The sequence below is a fragment of the Lissotriton helveticus genome, chromosome 4_1 (genome assembly GCF_964261635.1).
Source record: "Lissotriton helveticus chromosome 4_1, aLisHel1.1, whole genome shotgun sequence".
Taxonomy (NCBI): Eukaryota; Metazoa; Chordata; class Amphibia; order Caudata; family Salamandridae; genus Lissotriton; species Lissotriton helveticus.
Genome location: NC_136063.1, coordinates 818,312,472 through 818,336,453, shown reverse-complemented (window position 1 = coordinate 818,336,453; position 23,982 = coordinate 818,312,472). Strand labels below are relative to the sequence as shown.

The 23,982-nt window shown below is 45.5% G+C and overlaps 1 protein-coding gene across 1 annotated transcript in view; it reads left to right on the top strand.

Moving 5' to 3' along the window:
• METTL4 (methyltransferase 4, N6-adenosine) overlaps window positions 1-23,556 on the top strand; it is a 345,433-nt gene extending 321,877 nt beyond the window's left edge. Inside the window, exon 8 of the mRNA XM_078685692.1 lies at window positions 22,848-23,556. Coding sequence (XP_078541818.1) covers window positions 22,848-22,993 — 146 coding nt within the window. The 3' untranslated portion in view covers window positions 22,994-23,556. The remainder of the gene's footprint in view (window positions 1-22,847) is intronic.
• The last annotated feature ends 426 nt before the right edge of the window (window positions 23,557-23,982 follow it).

The window sequence follows — 23,982 nt, the reverse complement described above, 5'->3', positions numbered from 1 at the left end:
TCTACTCTACAATCTACTTGGTGATGCACCTGCAAAGAAATACACACAAATAGGCTCACAGTCTAATAATGTTGCGCAACATTTTCTAAAGGCCTCTTTTATAAAGCATTTCTACAGTTTAAATGTTAAGCAAGACATTTTCGCACAAGCCTGCACCTTTTCTATGAACTAGGCCTCTGCTTGATTTATAGGCCCAACATCTTACATGAGCAATCCCTTGGTTCATTAGGCCTCCAACCTTAACAGCAAATGCATTTTCTACTTTAAGCTAGTTATCGAGTATATAAAAACACTGTTACACATTTCAATAAAACAGCCTCTATATGCACAATAGTGCTTGTTTAAACACACATCTCATTAGTGAAAGATTTCATTTCAACGACATCTCTATGTTAAACAGCAAGTGTGGATTTGCAATTCATAAGGCTCTTCACGTTTTCTTAGACCCATTACTCTAGTACTCGATCCCACCTTGCATCTAAACATGATTAAAGTCCTCTATGTATATACGGGTGCTGACTACTTGTACATATGATGCACCCCTACAAATTTCACTGTAAATGGCGCTCTCTCAGTTCCCCCCTTTGATGACCCGTGTCATCACCACCCTTACATCATCCTCAGGGTAAGAACCAAGCTAAACAGAGCTTGTGGCCATTTCCCCCTCTTGAGCATCTCTAATGCTCTCAAGCTGCGGTATTGATTGTCTTGCAGCCTCTCCATTCGCATCTCTTGCGCTCTCATTGATCTCGCCAATCTAGTTGACATATACCCCTTGTACATCCTCACTAAACCCCACAATCCAATCACACACGCCACTACTATGATAAGGGGTTTCAGTACAAACCCAAGGAAACCCTTCCCTAGGTTTGGAAACCAGTTTCCAACCTTTCCAAATCCCTTGCCAACCGTCTCCCACGCATTCTCTTGGGTCAAATCCTCAATCTCATAATGGATTGCAGTAATGTTGCTTATATATTTCTCCAGATCTTTAGAGTTGTCTGGAATACAAGTACAACATTCCTGAACCTTCAAACGCTTACAGACTCCGCCCTCTTTCGCTAAGATGACGTCTAAAGCAAGTCTGTTCTGTAAAACCATTGTCCTGATCGACAACATCTCACCCTCGACCAGCACTAATGACTTAGCTGTATTCATTGACAATTCATCCACCACAGTTGCCAACCGCCGTATCTTTATGTCATTCAAAAGGACACCCAGCATAGGTATCGCTGCTCCAAACACATCTCCCACAATTGCTCCAGCACTTTCCCCTCGCTTCACCCTCCTTTGAGGCCCTCCCTCTAAAAGCACAAAATCCTCGGTGTGATAAATCTTGGGGAAAATAATTGCTAGGTAGCATGTTCCATTCCACTTCTCTGGCAACCTCACATACGCATTCTTTCCGCAGACAAAATACACAGTAGGGATCACCTGCACCACACTCTTCAGGAAATCTTTCGTGTAATATTCCAATGTGAAGGTGTGTTCACATTTAGTATGACCCACATATACATTTTCATAATACGTCTGTGGTCGGTGAAGGCACAACTTCCCTTTCTGTACCGCATCTAAAGCTATTGGACCATAACTCCCTCTTGACCTATGCTGCTTCTCTTCTTCGGTCCAATCTACCTTGCCTTGTCCTGAATCTCGCAACTGTTTTTGCTTCGTGTACCTATCTTCTACTTGCTCAATGAACTTCTTCTCTGTCTCAGACAATAAGCATGTCAAATTGTGTCGGTGTGCATACGGGGTGTCTAGCTCTTGTGTGGGGATGAAAAAGTATCCAAGTCTGTCCTCTGACTTATAATAATCCCACTTATTCAAGTGCCTATAAGCAGGGACTTCTGGTAACACAGCATCATAATTCGAAAAGAAATATTCAAAATGGTTTCGCCCATAAAATATGCTAAGCAGCAAACTACATGAAATTCCATATGTCAATGGAAGGTGATGGTATCTAATACCCTCATCTACTGAAGCTGGCAGTTGCATACACACATAACAGTCCTTCGCATCCATCGCATCAATGTATTCATACAACAGCTTTGCATACGCATTCTGTCCAAAATTTTCCTTAGACAGATCTGCATGTAACCTACAACTTTCAGCAGCCAGCAATGCTTTCTCTCTTCTTGCTCTGTCTTCCTTCTGGCTAGGGGTGGTTGGTGTCGGTGTCCCCTCAGCCTTCACTACCTGTTCGTGTGGTGCAAAATAGGAAACTAAAACTACTATAACTATAAGGAGTATCACTCCTCCCAAAAGGGTGCCTACTATGCACTTAGCTCTACGATTCGGGTTTCCAGCCGCCATGGTCTCAGCACAAAGTAGTTTGTTCTCGGAAAGCACCCAAAGTCTCTTTCTTTGTTATTTGAGTCTCTCAAACCACATCTGGCAGCAGAAATCCCTGTTTCGGTTCCTCTTTTACTTCAACAACAGACAGCCCTAACCCTTCTCCGTCCTCTGTGGAAAGTCCCTAAATGTCTTCTTCTTCCACTCGGCTCTAGGTTAGTTCAACAGCTATTTACAAAAGTCTTTTCAAAGTCTTTACAAGTCTTTAATAATCAATGATGATACTTGCTCCAATTGCCTGCAACACATAGTCTAAAAGTTCCATGCGGAGCACAACCGCGTCATAAGATGGTATTTCCGGACCAAATGTAGGAAAAATCAGTCTATCCAGGAGTAAATCACGTATCTTGCTTAGGAGAGGGGGATTAGGAATTGTGAGTGTCAGTACGCCTTCGATTTCAAGTCCAGGTACCAACAGTATCACTTCCAACTTAACGTTTGGGATCGTACTGGTCACAGCCACTGACCTCACCCTCCCGGACCTCAGTACACCTGGCGTTTGTAAAAGGGTAGGTCCACTCAGGAGTGGCGTATCTTCGACAAGGTACTCTCACCCTCCTTGATCTTCTCGGACCCCTTTGCTCTGATTCTTGATCTCCCTCTTCCGGATCTGATTCTTCGGACACAGGGGCAAGATCTCTTTCGGAAGCCAATCTCACATTCATTCGCCTCCGTCTCTCGGGCCAATGAGCCTCTGCACTTCTTGCTCTTCTGCTTCTCGTTTGCACACCCTGTTCGTGCCCACTGTCAGCCTCTTCTGTGCTCAGATCACCTTCGTCGCCACTTCCCCTTTCTGAGGCAGACTCAGTGTCACTGTTGTCGTGGTCACTTTCTGCTCGATCAGGAGAGTCACCAACTTCCACCGGCACCCCCACAGCTTGGCTCGTCTCCCCTTCTGGATCTTCTTCCTCGTCAGGATTTCCCTCTACTTGGGGAGCTGTTCCTTCCAAGGGTGCTGGGACTCGGCGGGTGTGAGAAGCATTGATCCAGTTTGGCAATCCACCACACTTCACAGCAGTGGTTGTCACCAGAATAACTTGGAAAGGTCCTCTCCAGCGCACATCCAGGCAGCTCTTCCTGACGTGCTTCCGCACCAGGACCCAGTCACCCGGGCACAGGTCGTGACAAAGGTCGCTAGAAGCCGGGATTTCAGCAGCCTGCACCTGAAGAGACACAGAACGGATGACATCAGAAAGTCCCCTGCAGTAATCAAGAATCAGATCATCTGTGATATTCAGCAAGGCAGTTGTAGGAATAGATGGCAGTCTCACAGCCCTCCCCATCAGTACTTCATGAGGTGAGAGCCCTGTCCTCCTGTCTGGGGTACTACGCATACTCATTAGTACCAACGGCAATGCATCGGGCCACTTCAGGGATGTGGATGAGCACACTTTTGCCATTCGGGCCTTTAGAGTTCCGTTTACTTGCTCCACTATGCCAGAAGCCTCTGGACGGTAGCTACAATGCAGTCTCTGGTCAATGTTCAGGGCAGAGCAGAGCATCTTAACAACTTCGCTATTAAAGTGCTTCCCTCTGTCCGATTCCAAAGAGGTCGGAGCCCCGAATCGTGGCACTAGCTCCCTCAACAATAGTTTTGCTAAGTGTGTCGCACCTCCGAGTGGGATATGCCTCAACCCATCTAGAGAACACACACACAATCACCAAGACATACCTGAGGCGGTTGCACCTCGGCATAAAATCCAGTTGCATCCTATAGAAAGGTCCACCAGACCTTCCGATGTGACTCAATGTAACTGGTGTTCTTTTCCCCACATTCATCTGTTGACATGTCACACATCTCTGACATACTGCTTTCGCAGCCTGTCTAAATTTGGGATTGTACCACGTTTGCCTGAATACACGCATCATCGCATCTCTTCCCAGATGTACAGGACCATGTATCTGTCGTGCCATCGAACTCACCAGCTCGTTCGGCAACACAGCTCTTCCATCAGCCGAAACCCACATGTCCAAGTCTCCCTTTACACAACCAGCTAATTCCCACACCCTTTTCTCATAATCTGACGCCTGACCCTGCATGCTCTTCAATTCTTCCCATGTGTCAGCCACCTCAAGCATCATGCTTAACTCGGTTCTTTCCCTTGGCCCTTCGACAGTTTGTTCAGTAAAGGAGTATCCCTGCTCTGCACAATAACGTGCGACTTCATCGGCATAGCGATTCCCCATGGACACAAAATCAGTTCCTTTGGTATGGGCTGTGCATTTTACCATAGCTATCTCTGCTGGACCTTGCAAAGCCTCCAGCAGTAACCTGATGAAATCTCCATTTCTGATTGGGGAACCCGATGATGTCATGTAACCCCTTTGAGACCACAATTGCCCGAAGTCATGAACCACCCCAAATCCATATTGACTGTCAGTGAATATGGTGATCCGAATCCCATTGGCTGCCAGACAGGCACGCGTCAATGCAATTATCTCAGCCACCTGCGCAGAGTGTACTCCTTCTAGGCAGGCTGCTTCAATGATTCCAGAAATAGTACAGACAGCAAACGTTGCTCTCAATTGACCAGTATTGTCCCTTACACATGAGCCATCCACAAAGTAAATTTCGTCAGGGTCCGTCAATGGCTCATCAACAATATCCGGTCTAGGTTTGGTGCATAGTTCAGTCACATCAAGACAATCATGGTCTTCCCAATCATCTTCTATATCATTTGGTAATGGCAACAAAGTAGCAGGATTCAAGACAGAGCACCTCCTGAGAGTCACATTCTCCGCAGCAAGTATAACCTGCTCGTAGCGTGTGAGCCTGTTGTTGGTTAAGTGCTGCGTCTTGGTCCTGGTCATCAACAATTCCACAGAGTGAGGCACATGTACTGTCAGTGGATATCCCATCACGATACTTTCACACCTTTCAATGCTGACAGCTGTTGCAGCAACGGATTTGAGACATCCGGGCAACGCTGCGGCTACTGGATCTAAGGTAGCCGAAAAGTAAGCAACTGGTCTACGGACTCCTCCATGATCCTGCACTAAGACTGCCAAAGCACACCCCTCTCTCTCACAGCAGAATAATGCAAATGATTTGGTGTAATCGGGCATTCCCAGAGCCGGAGCACGACACAAGTCCTCTCTCAACTCAAGAAAAGCCATCATACAATCTGTGTCCCATGGTACCGGATCACTCACGTCCTTGTGCGTCAGTTTCTGCAATGGTTTCGCCTTCAGGGAAAAGTTAGCAATCCACTGTCGGCAATAGCCAACCATGCCTAGGAACATCCTAACCTCTCTTTGAGTCGAGGGCACCGTCATTCTCATGATCGCCTCAATCCTGTCAGGCGACACTTTTCTCTTTCCCTTCTCTATTCTGTGACCCAGATACTGCACTTCAGACAGGCAGTATTGTAACTTGTTGGGGGATACCTTGTGTCCATTTTCTGCCAAATGGTTCAGCAAGGCAATGGTATCAATCCTACAAGCATCTTCGGTGTCTGACGCAAAAAGGAGGTCGTCTATGTACTGTACGAGAACAGAGTTCTGCGGCAGTACCAGACTCTCAAGATTCCTCTTCAGCAGTTGATTAAAGATCGATGGGCTCTCTGTATACCCTTGAGGGATACAACACCATGTTAGGACGCGGTTCTCTATTTTGAACGCAAAAAGAAATTGGCTCTCCTCATGCAATGGGATGGAAAAGAAAGCCTGACACAAATCAATCACAGAAAACCATTCAGCTTGGAACGGTATCTGAAACAGTATCACTGATGGATTCGGTACCACTGGACAGCATGGAACAACTATGTTGTTCACCTTTCGTACATCCTGCACAATCCTGAACTTCCCGCTTGGTTTCTGCAAACCCATGATCGGAGAGTTACAGGGACTGCCCTTGACCTCCTTCAGAATTCTCTGTCTAATCATGGACTCAATCACGGGTTTTATACCTGCAAGTGTTTCTGGGGTCAACTTGTACTGGGGTGCTCTTGGAAATTCAGCATTCGGTCTTACTTGAATTCTGACTGGCTAATCCGATCTCCTCCCCTGTAAAGTCCCACACCTCCGGTGAGACCGAATCCCTGAAATCCCAAGGGAGTTCCTCCACAGTTATAGCAGGGTACAATTCGATGCACACATGCGTATTCGCAACCTTAAAATCAGCATCGTCATCGTTTGTCTGTAACTCTACTCCCTTGGGGGTACAATAGATGGTGCAATTGAGTTTACACAAAAGATCTCTTCCTAACAGGCATACGGGACTGGAATCACATACTACAAACTGATGTCTGTCCCTGAAACTTCCGATCTTCACCGGGACTGGCTCAGTCAGGGGGTTTGTCATTCTTCTGTTTGCGACTCCTACAACTTGAATAGTCTGTCCTGAAAGGGGTAAGTTGGGTACAACTGCGGACCGCACAGTAGAACGGGAAGCACCAGTATCAACCAAAAAAGTGGTAGGGTGCCCGTCCACATCTGCCCCCACAAAAGGTCCCCTCTGATCTACTTCTAGAACTGCCCCAAGGGTACAGTCCTCCTCCCCACTCAGGCACCGTCCTGTCACTGGGTCAAAGTAATAGTACTCGTCCCCCTCAACTATAAAAGGCATCTGTTTGTAGATCTTGTTCCCTGCGGAAATCTTCGGCGGCTGGGGAACCGGAGCCCTAGGGGCTGAAGTCCCCCCTTTTGTCGTCTGGAACTTGGTTACTGTCACCTTCCGTACCGGAGGGGCTTGAACTTCCTCCTCCTCCTCCTCCTGTACCTGATTGTCAGGGTTATGGGGACACTTGCGTCTCCAATGTCCGACCTCATGACATTGATGGCACTTGGTCGTCTTTTTCAGGGTCGATATATCTATCTTTGGTCTCAGACCTTCCTCGTTGTCCCTTTTCTGTCCCCCTGATTTCCTCCCCAATGTGCCATTGCCTGACTGACCCTGTCCTCCCGCTTGCATCTGTACTAACATCAGTTTATCCTTGAGCTTCCTTGTCTGCGAATCTATCTCATCACTGCAATACCTCGCATACCTCAAGATCTCATCCAGAGGCTTGTTTTGCCAACAGATTAAATGTTGCTGTATCATGAGGCAGATATCAGGCCTCAATCCCAGAACAAACTTGGAGACGAACTGTCCCATGTCCTTTGGGTCCATCACATCTAACCCACTGTATTGTTTAAAAATCTGCAATAATCGCTCATAATATTCATGTACTGTCTCCTTTGGTTCCTGTCTAGTCCGGTCTATTTTCACCCAATCTATGTCCTGTGGTGGTACCTTAGTCTTTAACCATGTGATCGCCTGCTCGTACTTTGCCATCACCCTGGGTGACGGTCCATTGGTGGCCGCATCTCGTTCTGGCTCCGCCGTGGGCCATTCAACACTGACTTTACATGCTATCCACAAATCTCCTGGAACCACAATGTCAAACAGCGTGTTTAAATCAATCCACAGCACCTTTGAGATTTTAACGAACCTCTCTACCTGCTTGTACCATTCCACTGGACTCTCACGCACCTTTGGAAATGTGTTCGTAAAGGCAGCCAAATCTCCCCTACTCCAGGGTACATGTACATATCCCCCATGAGCCACCTCCCGCAAGGGGTACGCCTCTGTATGCATCAACCCTCCTCCCGGGGATGTCTCAATAGTACTCCGTCTAGCACTCTTTTTCTTTGACCACCTTTCCTCCCATTTCTCCAACTGGGACCATGTTCGTATTCCCACAATCAGCTCCCTAATGTGAGTTTTTAATCCGATCACCCTCTTTTCCTCTAGATCTTGGTCTGAGTACTGTAACCGGTGGCCACCCTGCAGTGCTTTTGTTTTCGTCAAGTCTACAGTATACTTGTTCGCCAATTCAGAAAGTTTCTCTTGAGCTGTCCTAGCCCTCCGTGTAACATCCTTCGCCACAAACAACAACTCATCTGGCTCATAGAGTTCGATCCTTTCTAATGGCAATGTACCTTCCACTATTTCCTCCACTTCTGATTTTAGTCTCAACACATCCAACCGTCTTGCCTTTATTGCCGCCCTCAATGTGCCTTGGTTAGAAGTTTCCTTAGAGTCCCTCCCGCCACAGTCCTGACTCTCCCTTCTGTTCTCTTCAGGTGTGTTAGGGGGAACCCTCCTGTTCTCCCAACCCTCGCAGTCCCACTCCTGTCTACGGTCGCCCGAGGTATGGTGGGACACCCCCTTACTCCCCACACTTCCGCGTTCCGATTTCTGCCTGCTTTCGCTAGGCGCACAGTGAGACTCCATCCTATTCTCCTGGTTCCCAGACCCAAACACATTCCTCGATCTGTCGCTCTGAGTGTCCACAATGGTTTCCCAAGTTCTCAAATCTGGCCTTAATTCTCTCATCGACCTTGGCCGCGGTCCCCTCAGATCCATCGGCCCCTCCAACCCCCCTGGTTTTCCGAGGAGTCTGCTGATGCTACCAAAGGGGTGCTCCTCTCTACCGGCCTTGGTATTTGCCTCCATCCATCCGCCACATTACCCCTGTCTTCACTGACACATCTCTCACTCTCTCTTGGTGGTGGATCCTCACCTCGGCTCTGTTCGGGATTGTACACTGATACTATGGGACCTATGGTAACAGGTACTGTAAGGGCATCTGGCAGTTTCTGAGAGTTTACACCCTCTTCAACCCGAACTTTTTGTACTGTAAATCTCCCCACTACTCTCGTCACTGGGGAAGGAGGAGGTGCCTTTTCTCCCTCCGCTGGGCAAAACTTGTCCCCTGAGGTACTCAAACCACTCACCATTTGGACCCCACCATCCCCGTCAGAGACTTCTCAGTTCTTTGCTGATGTTGGCGTTCCCTCCAATTCAGGATTGTATGGAGGTGGTCTCCCTGACAACAGCCTCTCTATCAGGCTGTCGTCTGTCTCACTGTCCTCATCCTCCGTACTTTTCCTCTGCGCATCCCCTGTATTTTCCAGCAACGGGTACAACCTATCCCCTTTAATGGTCTGTACCCTCCACCTCTTGGCCATGGCATCCCATCTCGCATCTTGGACCGCCCTAACTGATCGTTTCACTCTTTCTTGTCGCCTATCTCTGTTCCTGTCATGGGCTGCCCTGATCCATGCATTTAGCGCTTCAAACTGTGTTGGTCTGGGCAAAGGTCGCAACGCAGCCATAATCGCTTTCAGCTGATACAACACTTCTAGTCTAAACGTTCCGTATTTAGGAAATGTCAATTCTTCGTTTCCGTCTGTCATCTTACACCAGTTATCAAGCCACAATATGGTATGTAACCCAACATTTGTTGCCATGTAATAAGCTGGAGTATCCTCGGGTGGAGCCTCCTCCCCAACCCGAGGTTCTATCATCTTTTCACCCTTGAAACAATTCCGCAACACTTTAAAACATTTCATGATGAAAACCACAACGTTTCCTTGTTCACAGCGCTCATTTACTTCCTGATGACAATCCTCCAATCCCAGCGCGGCTTCACACTAACCGCCCTATCCCAGCGCGGCTCCTTCTGACGTCACTCACCTCCGTTTCGCAGCAGCTCCCCTCCTCTCTCTGCTCGTCTCCCGGTCACGCATGCGTCCCAATCATACTCTGAAAATGATCACTTCCGACCAAGCGACCACTTTCCTGACTGTACGTTCACAGTCTAACTGTAATTGTCACCGAACCGGCAAATGTTTGTCCACCAACGACCGGACAATCGCCTCAACTGATAGGTTACAAACACACGGCAACTTCCGACCAGCGTCCGTTACCCACGCACTCACACATTCGTTCCCCCTATCTCGGTCCTTCGGGCGATCAATGGTACCTCATGACCCCCTTAACAATGGTCGACAATTACTTTGGGTGTTCGATACACCCGAACCACTTAAACTCCCCTTGAGCCTAAGATTTTATCCGGTTGCGCGTGCTCACAACCTGATCCTTTCACACTACAGGCATTCAACTCCGCAAGACATCACAACACAACAACACAACATAACCGCAATCTAACGACGCATGACCCTTTTCATACTCACTCTCCTCCGACCTGCTGCTTTCTGCCGCACTGCCACTCTCTGTCAGTTTCCTTGGAACGCCATCCTCCGTCCGCAACTCTCTGGACACTCTTCATTGATTCTCTATGGGCCTCGGGGAAATCTCAACCTACTTCTAGATTACCCTCACTCCAGAAGGTAAACCATCCTACTCTGCTACCAGGGGCGTAGCTAGAGCTTGTGGCGCCCGGGGCTATCCCTCAGATTGCCGCCGCTTGGGGGGCGGGGCGTGGAGGAGTGATGGCTGTAATTTCTGGAATTCATATGACTTTCCTTCATCTTTATTGAGTGATTTTAATTTTTGCCCGTGAGAAAGTGTGACTCCTAGACGTTGAAATGTCACTCATAATTACAATGACATTCTGAAAGTGCCACACATAGCATTCTGAAACCTTGGCAGCTATGGATGAGCCACAGACTCAGCCACCCACCCCTCTGAGCTTGCTGCTGCTCTCCTCTTACCTCACTCGCTCCAGGCAGGGTCTCTATGGCAGGCAGGGGTGGTTCTGTTCGAACTTTGATCCCCTAATAACTTCTGCTGTACTGAGTTTGCAGTGCAGCAGCCAGACTCTCAGTCCAGAGAGCCAGCAAAACGATGCCCAAAGCTGCAAGCACCAGGCCGGAATGGACTCCTCACAAGAGCGTAGTGGTGAAGCGCAGCGGTGAAGCGCATAACAGGTCACTGATTGCTATGTGTGACATTTTTTTAATTTCAGTGCTATTATATGAATGACATTTCAATGATTATGAGTGACAATTTCTCGCAAGCAAAACCAAGCAATGAAGTCCATGGGAACGGATAAATATTACAAATTATACTTTTTTGAGCTGTGAGAAACTCTAAAAAGATCTTGAAACTGCTGCAGAGCACCTGAAATTAAAGTTTCCTATTGATCACCAAATGTCTGCTTTTTATACCTAGGTGTTCTTTGTATTCTGGGGTTTGTATGCCCATGCATTATTATAGAAAAGGAGAAAACTATTAATCTCAGATTCCAAAGTATGTAGGAATAACAAGTCAGGATTCCCACTGTTACAATTCACATGAAGCGCAACAGGAAGCAGCTATGGATAGGTCACATTATAGTACTTGGTGTTAGGTGACACAGAGAGCCAGCCACCCTTTGACACAAATGTAACCTGATAAGTAATGTAAACCCTTCTCCCCACCATAATAACAAAAAGATACAACCAGGCCTGGACTGGCCCAAAAGCAGCAGCAAATGCTTCTCAGTGTGCCCATTTACCCTCCTGCCAATAACAAGGATTACTGCCTTCACTATTGCTATCTGGTACAGTAGGAACTACATGTGATCTGCTGCAGAATAGTCACTTACTTTCAGGGTTACCATCAGGCTCTGTTTTACTGGCATGACCAGTATTTAATTGTCCTGGCTGTTACAAAAATTCTGAGAAGCCATGAAAGTCGATATTTTTCCCCTCATAAGCGCATATTTTAAACAGTAAAAATAAAAACTCTTTGCAGTGTTCTGGAGCTGCGAAGTTAATAACTGGCTCATAAATAAAGTGAAGACAGAAAGTAAAGTCCCTATATACACTTTACAAATACATTTTTTTTATAATACGCTCATGCTTGAGCCTTAAATCGACATGGTCTGTGGTGCAGAGCAGAGTGAAGTATCGCAATGCTGTCTTTTAAAGACAACTCGTGGAACCTAGTCACAGCGTGACCGGACAGGTGTGCCCCAGGCCCAGCAGAGCGGACCGGCAGACCATTAAGTAACATTCCCCGCTTTAGCCAGCCTTTGCCAACTGGGCCCCTCTGGGTACTCCCTGGCAATCAATCAGATGCAGAGCAAATGTGCACTGCAGGCCACTCTGTCCCACGTTGGACCTCGCCAAAATAGGATGCGAGGCCCCAACAACATGGATCTTCTTCGTCAGCTGAAGTAATTAAAAAGAAATAGTCAACAGTCTGCTGACTATCGGACTCGACAGCCGAGCATCGAAGCCTCAGGCTGAAGCGCAAAACATACATAGGTCACAACCAAGGTGCACGCTATGCTATCTCAATCTTTATTTAAATAATGACTCGACCCTAAATCATTCACCCCGAGACCTGCGATCGTCCAAGTCAGCGCGCAGCCACCAGTATGGTACAGATGATGTCGCAGCTGAAAATGAAGTACTCGCACTTAGTCTTCAGCTGTAAACACAGGGCAGGCAGGCAAAGATAACCCACATGATATAATATAATTGAAACCACATTTTAGAGGAGAGAGGATATCTCACTCTACTTACTTTCTGAGGTGAGCTTCAGCAGCTGAAAACTGGTACGGGATCGGCCTCCTCGTGAACACAACCACTCCAGCTGCATGAAAATTCAGCAGCCCGGGCCGAGTGTGTTCTGGGATGTAGAAGTCACCGCGCCGTTCCTGTGCTTGTTGGGGTCAGGTCGGGTTAGCTAACGATCGTGTGGATGTCGTCGTTGGTCACATTTAAAAAAAATATTATTTCTGCGGGGTGTCGGAATTATTTGGGCTGCAGTCAGAGTGGCTCAATGTGAATGACACTAGCCGCGCAGCCGGCGGGAATTTCGCAGGAAGCAGGGCAAATAATGTAACATTGTAGGACTAGAGTCAGAGCAGATCTTTAACTGTTGAGCTGCTGCTGCTCGCAAGTGAAGTCTTCTGCGGCCCGGGGTGCACACAGGTGGCGCCGGAGCGTGCTAGCAACTGGCGTAGGCGCGGCCGCCTTTATAATTTATTTGGGGACACTGTGTTCATTCCCAAATAAATTATAAAGGCGGCCGCAACGGGCCTCCGGTGCCGTGCGGCCCCGGCCGCCCCAAAAATAGTGCCGCCTGGGGCGGACCGCACCCCCCTTGCTACGCGGGTGTCTGCTACCAACTGGAAAGGCGGGATTTCACCTCTAGAGTCTGCTTACCATTCTCCAGAATCCCGTCACAGGTCGACTGGACCTTTTTACCTGTCATAGAATGAATTAGGCAATCTAGTCACAATTAATAAATCCAATTCTAAAGCTTCCCATCAACTTTCCCCAAAGAACCACTGACTAAGGACTGAATTTAAAGGTTTATTACATAACCAAAAACAACTGAAGGTATAAACACCTCAGCAAAAGATTCAGAATATAAACAGGCACTAATACAAACATAATCCTACAGAAAAGTCTCAAGCGACTAATGAATAATACGAGAATCAATTCCAGAATCATTAGACTAAACAGAATTGCTATAACCTGGGATCTGGTATTCATTGGGAAAAGCATAAATTCAGATTAATCTGTCCCTACACTATACTAAGTGACATCCCTACTCAACAATAGCCCAACCTAACCAAAAGGTGTCAGCCGTGGTGACTTCCCAAAGAAGTTCGCCCACATTCTCTCTTAGACTAGAGACTCCTGCTTCGCAACTAAGCTCTTTGCCCAAACAACCGCTCTCTCTAGCTCCTCAGCTCGTCTGCTCTACTTCCACCCTCGGGGTGCTGTCCCTAATACGAAACCCCACAATGTGAACGACACGCCTTCAGGTACGCCCCTCTTGAAGGTGTTGGCTTTCAAAATTTTCCAGTATGGCACTTGTCCATCCTTGTCCGTGCAGACGTCCTTGGGTCCCAGACTCTTCATCGCTTCAACTTGCTTCTTCAAATTCCTGGTCTACTCCTCCATGTCTGAGTCTAGCATTTCTAACTCTCATACACAATGGGCCCTTCTACTCTACAATCTACTTGGTGATGCACCTGCAAAGAAATACACACAAATAGGCTCACAGTCTAATAATGTTGCAACATTTTCTAAAGGCCTCTTTTATAAAGCATTTCTACAGTTTAAATGTTAAGCAAGACATTTTCGCACAGGCCTGCACCATTTCTATGAACTAGGCGTCTGCTTGATTTATAGGCCCAACATCTTACATGAGCAATCCCTTGGTTCATTAGGCCTCCAACCTTAACAGCAAATGCATTTTCTACTTTAAGCTAGTTATCGAGTATATAAAAACACTGTAACACATTTCAATAAAACAGCCTCTATATGCACAATAGTGCTCGTTTAAACACACATCTCATTAGTGAAAGATTTCATTTCAATGACATCTCTATGTTAAACAGCAAGTGTGGATTTGCAATTCATAAGGCTCTTCACGTTTTCTAAGACCCATTACTCTAGTACTCGATCCCACCTTGCATCTAAACATGATTAAAGTCCTCTATGTATATACGGGTGCTGACTACTTGTACATATGATGCACCCCTACAAATTTCACTGTAAATGGCGCTCTCTCACACAGATGTGTCCATTTCACTGCATTATCTTCATGGCAGTGCCTGCTTTATTTAATTTATATATATAGTTCTTGCTCGCTTAACAAAAAGAAGCAAACTAGCAAAAATGCCACAAATGCACTTTACTAAAGTTTGGGAGCACGGAGATTTTTTTTGCTATGGCTAAGGAAAACTAAAAGCAGTCAGGAAACAGTCTGTGAAGGAGAAAAGATCTGCGGAAGGGCTGGAACAGATTCAACCAAGAAGCAAAGCATAAATAGACTGTTAATAGTACTGTAGTCGGCTTTTGTGTAGCCCTTCATATCTAATGAGGTGCATAATTCATTAGCGAAGAGGTAGCGAGCAATGTCATAGGTTGTGCTTGATTGGAAGGATGCTGCAGGCTAGTAGTGTGGGAGCCTTTGTCCGATTTGGTGTTGTGTGGGAAACCAGAGTGGTGCTCTTTAACTTGTCATATGTCACAGTATTAAGAAATGTAGTGGAGTCAAAAATAAATGTTAGAATATTTGATTTCAAAACTGTTATCCTGTCTGTTTGAAAAAGGTTGCGTGTCCTCTGTGTTAAATATTTTGATTGGGTGGTTAAAACTTCCCCGGTAATCCTTAACCTAAGCTTTTGCCTGGAGTAGAATAAATAGAGTGATACATAGTTGTGCATGTGATCTTGCCTACCATCCCTTCGGAGGCAACACATTTTTGTTCTTAGGTGGGTATGGTCCTGAGTCAATTGATGGCCATGCTTTCCTTGTGTTTTAGGATTAGTTCCCGTTACTGGATGGTGTGATCCTCCAACATCTCTTTGGGCGGTCTTCATTTACTTGCTGATTTTAATGTGAACTTGGATATTTCTTGGATGGTGGAGGTAGTGGGGGAGGTAAGGTTTAAAAGGAAAGAGGTGCAGTGAGAGAGATCAGCAGTACTTAATTTGAGCTGGTGGTTGCCAGTGGGGCCCATCGGCCCTCCAAGTTGAGGACCAGCACTTATTTTTTGTTATCAGGCATTTCCCGAGAGCAAGAGAGGGAAAACGCACAAAGGAGAAAGATAAAGGCAGAAAAAAACTTCGAATAAATGGAAATCAGAAACCTGCTAGAGTGAGATAAAGTGGCGAGAGTTCCTTGGTAGTCGATTAAAGAGGCACGAGGTAGATTCCAACCTACACACCTTTAGTATTCGTGTACCGGTACCTGCTGAGGGCTTCTGAGCAGGGCCAGGGCACCAGCACTTATTCTTCTACAAAATATACACTGGAGATCAAGTATGTTGGAGAGAAAAGTAGGAGGGTGAAATGCTAAAGGCTGCGTGAGAGGGGCTAGCAAGGTGAGGAGTTCTTGTAGGAGGTCTTACTCTATCTTGGTGATCAACCCTGCCTTTGGAGGGCATCCTATTGTGGTGATGATACCGCTGCCCTCACATGCTATTTCCTACTTTGTGCCCTTTGTTTGTAAATGCCGCCAACAGAAGTCTAATAAGTAGAACGACAGTGGGCAAGCATTCATGCTACCTTGGCAGAAGGCCAATCATCAGAAAGGCAGCAGTAAAGCAGAATCCCCGCTACCAGTGTTGTGATGGTGCTTGGGGTGTCCTAAATAAACTTTTTTACAGAGTACCATTTGATAAATAATAACAGTCGCCCTTAGCAAGACACCTATGTGCCGGGCGCCCACAGCTTCCATCCTCTTTATGGCTCGTCTCCTTCACCAAAATAGCCCTACCTGTGTAGAATGATGCCACTAGGTATTGAGTCATGAAAAAATCAAAGCATGACTTGGGTTATTTCTTTACAATAAACATCAATGGTTCCACATTTGTTGAACACTTCTGGTTCTTTTAGAGAAGCTTTTAGACTGCTAAGTAAGTACAATAATTAAATGCAGTATAAATATCAATGCATTTAATAGTACTACTAATATACTCCAAATTCTATTCACTAAAATACGTGCTGAGATCTTTGTTCTCCAATCTTTTATTTGCAGAGGTCTCCGTCCGACTGCAGAGATTTCCATACACTTATGCCTACATTTTAGTAGTAAATGTGGGAGGGAAGAGGGGAGTGGCTGGAAAAGGGTAATACTACTAAAGGGGAGGGGTTTAGGCGAAATTAAGGGGCGGTTAAGGGACGAGTAGAGAGGAGTTTAGGGAGGGTCATGCATCCACCCACAAAATAGAAAGCCCTTTCCTATTCACGAATGGCACTTCTATAGTTCCCACAGTCACAAAGGATCTAAAACAGCCGAAAATATAATCCAGCTCCGAGATGGCGTATGTCCAGAACCACCCATTGCCATCCACAAGTACTACAGCACCCTCCCAGAGAACATATTAGGGGTAGGGATTTAAAAAAAATCATTGGACCTCATTCTTTAATACATTATTTCAACTATTAAAAAACGTTATATAATGTTACAAAAATTGCTTTTAATAAAACAGAATTATTGTACTTTTTAACAACTATTGACCTTTTTTAAATTTAGAAATTCATGTCCTTTTATATTTATTAAAAATAAGTATATTACTTGTAATTATTTAGATACATCACATTTAATAATTTGTAAGTGAATAGGAGTTATTGCATTGAGGGCTATTGTGTGCAAAATGGCATAGCTGCTCTTACTGAGAGCACAGCGATCTGCACGTTAGATTCAAATGAATCAGCACTTGTTGGATGTTTCACAGTGGGCTGTCAGGGAGCATGCCCTCTTCAAAAGAAAGACTTGGTGCACTGCGATCTTCAAGGTAGGATAAGAAAACCTGAGACTCTACAAGGCTGGAATATGACAGGGCTAGGGAGAGGAGGAAAAGAAAGGCGACTGCTCCAACTGAAGTCCTGGCAGGTATTTTCCTGCTAATCTCAGCTTTTGGCTGTAGACTTACCTCTTCTACCATTTCCCGCATTAACCCCTTGGGTGCTCATGACAAGGTCAGCTCGTCATGAGCTACGGCGCTTCGGTGCTCATGACGAGCTGAGCTCGTCATGACCTCGCACATTTCGTGGAACGCTCGCACGCTGGGCTGATTCCCCTGCTGTGCTGAACGTTCCATGGAAACGGGTGTGACCATGACGAGCTCAGCTTGTCATGAGCACCGGAGCGCCGTAGCTCATGACGAGCTGACCTCGTCATCAGCACCGGGGCGCTGTACGCCCCCCCCGGCCCCCCACCACAGCGGGGTAAACAGCCCCGCACAGAAGGGGTTAAATAAAAACTGGCGGGAAACATGAGAGAACATTGCAGCCTTTGACACCCTTGTACAAACAGGTAACCAAGTCTCCTGTAAGATCAGAGAGTACTTGTGCCAAAACCAGGCAAGTCAGTGCACTCCACAATGTCGGCAGCCATTGTTTGGGTTAGAAACTGTCCTGACGTAGGAAACAACCTTTACAACGCAACTTTTACAACGCACTACCATTACAACGAAACTTTTACAACGCAACATCCATTACATAGCATGCCATTACAACGCAACCATTACAACGCATGACACTACAACGCATACCATTACAACGCATGTCATTACAACGCAGTCATTAAAACGCATACCATTACAACGCATACAATTACCATCCAACACTTACCCTACTGTTGTACCCCTTGGAGTTAGAATAGTAATTTTTACCCCTACACTATCCAACACGTACCCTACTGTTGCATCCCCTGGGGTTAGAATAGTCATTTTTACCCCTACACTATCCAATACTTACCATACATGCAATGTAATGTTATGCGTTGTAATGGTATGCCTTGTAAAGGTATTATGCGTTGTAATGGAATGCGTTGTAAAGGGAGTTTTAAAAGATTCGTTGTAATGGCATGTGTTGTAATGGAATGCGTTGAAAAAATGCGTTGTAAAGGTGTGTGATGTAAAAGTATGCGTTGTAACGTCATACATCCCCTGACGCAGTGCGGCGCAGTGTCTCATGCCTAGGCCTAGCAGCTATGCTCAAGACAGACACCGCCCACAAAGTGTGGCACACCTTGTGTGTGGAAGGCCTGGGACGTTTCCTGGGTTAAGGTTTTCACTTGCAATGTGTGAGAAATTGCCACATTGTGACCTGGGATGTTTCTTAGCCAAGCCTGGTACCAAATGCTGAAGACAGTCTCTTCACAGCGTGGAATGTTTTGCAGCAAAGCCCGCATCCATTTCTCAGGGCAGTCATTACCCTTGCGTGGTAGAATCGGCTGTCTTGCACCATTGTTCGTTGCATATGGTGTCCTTATGCTGTGGAATGCTCATGGCCAGCGCCAAGCGGCCATGACTGAAGGTATACCGGAGTGTCACAGTTTGGAATAAGCATCTTTAAACAAAATCCCAGTGGCCATGGCTTAAGGAAAGCAATGCCTACCCATTATGGAATATGCAGCACAAACACTGGAGGCACCCATTACTATCAGTGTGGGACATCTCACAAAAAGATCCTGGTGGATATTGCAGGACAGACTGTACCATCACAATGTGGGAGCCCCCGTACTGTTAAGGCATGTTAATTAGGGTAATACTTAAACTTGAAACGTGGGGCGTGCCCCAAGTCCTGGGTGCCATTGTTCAGAGCATTGTACAGTGTAGATTGTTTCAGCCGAATGGTGTTTGCCCTTACTGTGTTGAAGGGGATGCCACCATTCAATGTACAATGACCATTCTTAAGGCAGAGACAGCCCTCATAGTCTGGAATGTACCACTTCATGGTTCCTTACCACTGCTAAGGTCAAACACTACCATCACAGTACGACATGTCGCATATAGAATTTCCCTGGGAACGTTCCTCCTTCTCCTCCATGTTTTCTCACTTGTGCATATTGCCTACACACTTAGCATCCATTAAGGATGTGTAACGTGCATACCTACCTGTTTAATTAAGAATTTCCCACACATAGGTCACATTTACACCCAGATAAAGTTTTGTAGTACTTACACTTCTGGAGACATCCTGTGATGTTCATTTGGCATCCCCAGTCTTTCCTGACCTTCTTCAAAACTGGGATAGCAGAGGTAGAGGCGCAAATGCAGAAAGGAGCCCAGAATGCCACTGAAGGTGAAACATGTCTTCCAAGGAGCCTTGAGATGTATAGTCCAGAGTGTTAAAGGACGCAACATTGAGTGATGTTGGCATAGCAAACAGATTTAACTAAGGCACGCCCCACTGGGCGAAGACCCTTTGAACTACCTCTGGGCGCAGACACCACGCCTGGATACCCCTCCGGGTGATTAGCGTGCTCTACAAATACTGATTGATTGATTGATTGATTGATTGATTGATTGATTGATTGAAGACACTCCACGATGAGCAAGATGAAGCAAAATATGTTTTATGGGCCGAGTTGGACACCACAGACTGTGTTGACTGCGCTATAGGCACCAGTGTGGTGATTTGGCGTCATGCATAGATGCCACTGCATTCCATGTAAATTGTTCGACACCTGGAATCTCTCCTATCTTACAAGTAAACTGACACCACTTAACAAACACAGGCCATAATGTTAATTAAGAAATCCCAAAGGATAAGCAAGCTCTCTGCTGTGGTAGCTCCTGTATAGCAACAACCTATGCCTTTCTAACTAATTGTGTGCACACATCAGAACCATCAACCTACTTAGTTTCTCTTTTATTATTGTTTATTTATTTTTTGCTCACATTCTTTAGTCTACTGAAAACCTGCTTATTTAAACCGGTTCACCGCCCCAGAAAAGCCAGCTATACAGTTTAGGATACCCCTGCCAATAGCCCCTGATCTCATATATATTATTATGTGATCAATCTGTGCAACCCCTGCTGCAGTCTCTTCATCCTTCGACCTGCTTCAACAGAGTTCTTGTCTTATGTTACCGTACTTCTTTACAATAATGCTACCTACCGTACAGCAGCATGTCAGCATTCTATATTCGTACTACAGGAGACTCAAATAAATAGCTAAACGAGCTACTTCGCCCCATCAAAGGCCCAAACTCTTGAAATAACTCGGTTACTTTTGTGTGAGTTCGCCTATCCAGAAATGAATCAATACAAATTGAGAGGATGTGTTGAACAATTTTTTCTACTTTCTGGAGTAAAAGAGTAGCCACAGTAAGTGTGAAATATATTTCAAGATTGAGATTCAATCTAAACAACGAGATACAGAAGAAAGGTTATTTTATACACCTTTGGAATTGTTGAGGCACACTAATATCTCAACAGCTACATCTGACTTCTCAGTGTTCTTGCAAACCATCACTATTTGCATTCTAAGTAAAGTGGCAGTTTGTGGTCACTGGGTAAACTCGGCTTTGGCTTCTGGTATCTGCAAATTGTGAGCCTAGACTCTTTTTTTTTTATAATTGACTTTCCAATTATTACTTAGTCAAACAGTCTAGGTTTACTATAGCAGGTGGAATGTGTATGGCTAAATACAGTATGACACAACAATCACAAACAGAAAAATTCAGTGTCTTGTCAGTCCTACTTTTTTAAAGAAGGGATAAAACTTTATTTACAAGCAAGAGAATAGGAAGGTTAAAGTGAACAAGACTAAAACAATCCCAAAGTTTGTAGAACCCAAGCTATGAGTCAGGCTTTTTAATAACACCTAAATGCAATCAGCTGTTAATTTAAATGCTCATTTAGTGGTGCTTATTGTTAGTTTGTGAGCCAATGACCTCAAAGATTTAGCATTCTCAAGATCCCCAGGGGTGGCTGAAGGCTGGCTATATTTTCCAGAGTATGGGGGATGATTATGATGTTGGTTGGACCGCACAACCACAAGCAGTCAGTGGTAGTCCGACTGCCGACAGCCCTTTGGTCCGACCACTGCATTTTAATGTGGCGGTCAGGGCCACAGCAAGCAGAGTCCAGACCGCCGCCTCCGACAAGATATCTGATTCCGACGGGGGTGGCAATTGGAGTCGCGGCCCAGAATGGCGGCTGTGCCGAGCTAGGCAACGTTGTCGGTATTTGGATATCCCTTTCCAACAGCCTGTTCATGGGAGGAACACTGCCATGTACAGGCGATCAGAAAGGGATATTGGGAGCCCCAAACAGGGGCCACTGCAAATATAGTGCCCCTGCTCAACTCCATGCACCGTGTGCCATGCACCACATGGTGAATGGCACAAGGTCCATGGAAGTGTAGGAAGTGCTTGTTTTCACGGCGACTTTGCTGCGGCCCTTTTCCTGGGCTGCAACATAAGCCATCGTGAAAAAGAGCACTTTGCGACCGCCAGCCCGTTGGTCACATCCTAATTCAGCGGCCGAACCACCGACTGCATGTCGGGCTGTCTGACCGTTGCGATAGCGGTCGACGGTATCGTATTCATCCCCATAGTGTTGATTTAGGTCTCAAGCCTCTAGTTTAGACCATCCCATTTTATCTGCTTGTATTTGCTGCCATTTTTGCCACTTGACGAGGCTTCTCTAAGGCGTTTTCCTTTTGAGATGTTCTTTTTTGTGACCATCGCAACTGTCAGACAATTCTTTAGTGATTAACTCAACCTATCGAGAGTCTTCCCCACAAAATCCTCAATTTCAGAAATGCCCTGTGATTCATTTCTATTGTGACTTCCACCTTTCACTTGTAGCTGGAGATTCTCCTGCTCGTTTCCAGTTCAGAACCAATGTAATGTTTCCCTGCCTTTTTCTGATATGAATTTGTATACCAATTTTTGGGAAAAGCACGACGCAAAAGTGATCAAATAAACAAAACATATAATAGAAAATAGGATGTGTTGAACAGAATAAGTATATATTATTACAAACGGAATAGTTAACAGAATGAGGGCCTGATCATAACTCACAGCTGCAGCATATATTACATTTTTCCATAAGTGACGTTTTTTGTCTGAGGGCTTTAGAAGGCTAACATTTGTTAAATGCTCGGATCCTGTCCTCATTGGGTTCACTCCTCCACTTAGACGTGCCTAACATTTGGAACATTAAGTCTGCACCCAGGAGACATGTGCTAAGATGACTATATTGAAATATTGAAAAGTCACCCGCATAGCTGTGAAATCCCGAGTCCCCGTCTCTAAATGAAAACTGATAAATCACACCTATTGAAGGTTCTGTCGGTATTGTTCGCGGCCTCAAGGGCGCTTATTTCGAACGATTTTCTCCCTATAAATAGCAAGGCCTGTTGATGAAATCCTTGAAATTAATTTGCTGTCTTCTTTTTCTAATGACACATCCCTTTTTTTCATCTTCCAGCAGCTGAGAAGAGATTGATTTTTTTGTGTGTGCTCGCCTTGCTCCTCTTCGTCATCTTTGTGTTGCTTGTGTTTTGCAGAGGTCCTGACAGATTACATCAAGCCGGGAGCAGAGTGCTTGGAGCTGTTTGCGCGTAACCTGCAAGCCGGCTGGACCAGTTGGGGCAATGAGGTTCTCAAATTCCAGCACATCGATTACTTTTGTCCCCTGGAGGATGGAAGCTGACCATGATCTCCTAGTTAAAATATTTTTTAGCACTGAAATGTTTTTGTATTACCAAAGCGGCTCCTTGAAAGCAATGTAAATAGAATTGGACGTGTTGCAATTTAACTCCATGTAGCAACCAACTCTCCTACGGTGCTATGGGGGTGTGAGCTTTAGCTGTACATTGTGCTTTCTGAATGGCATCACACTTTCGCTGTATTTTTTTTTTTTAAAGAAAACTCATGGTTTATTTCTGTTTTTAATAAGCCACCTGTCAAGTGGGACATTCTCTGGGCAGTTAGCTGTGGCAGTAAAAGACGTCCATAATATGGAACATACGCTTGCACACTACATTCATGTCACTCGTGTTCTGCTGTTTTATAAATTGCAGGCAGCTAGCACAGGGCCATGACATTGACGAGTCGTTCTCATTGGCTGTCATGCAGGCTAACTGTTCATTTACTCTGAAATGTAATGGCTCCTTATACTGAAGCAAAGTGCGCGTGCACCTGTGTGGCACATGCTGTAATAGTTTTGTGTTTCACAGTCGACAGTGTAGTTCCTCTTTTGGCAGCCATCTTGTTCAAGCAGTATTTACACAACCAAAAGCTCCTAGTAAATGCTTAAAAAAAATTAAGACACATCATACTTGAATGAGATAAAAAAAATGTTTTAAGTAGAATACTGCACCTCTAAATGCTCACGCACCAGTCAGGCCTTCCCTAGAGAGTGTAGTTCCTCTTTTGGCAGCCATCTTGTGCATGCAGTATATACACAGCCAAAAGCTCTTAGTAAATGCTTTATAAACAATTTGAGATATATCATACTTGAATGAAATAAAACATTTTTTTAAGTTGAATACTGTACCTCTAATGCTCACCCACCTGTCAGGCCGTCCCTAGAGAGTGCGATTCCTCTATTGGCAGCCATTTTAGAGAAGCAGTAAATACACAACTAAAAACCCCTTGGTAAATTCTTTTTTCTTTTTTAAATTGAGCTAAATTATACTT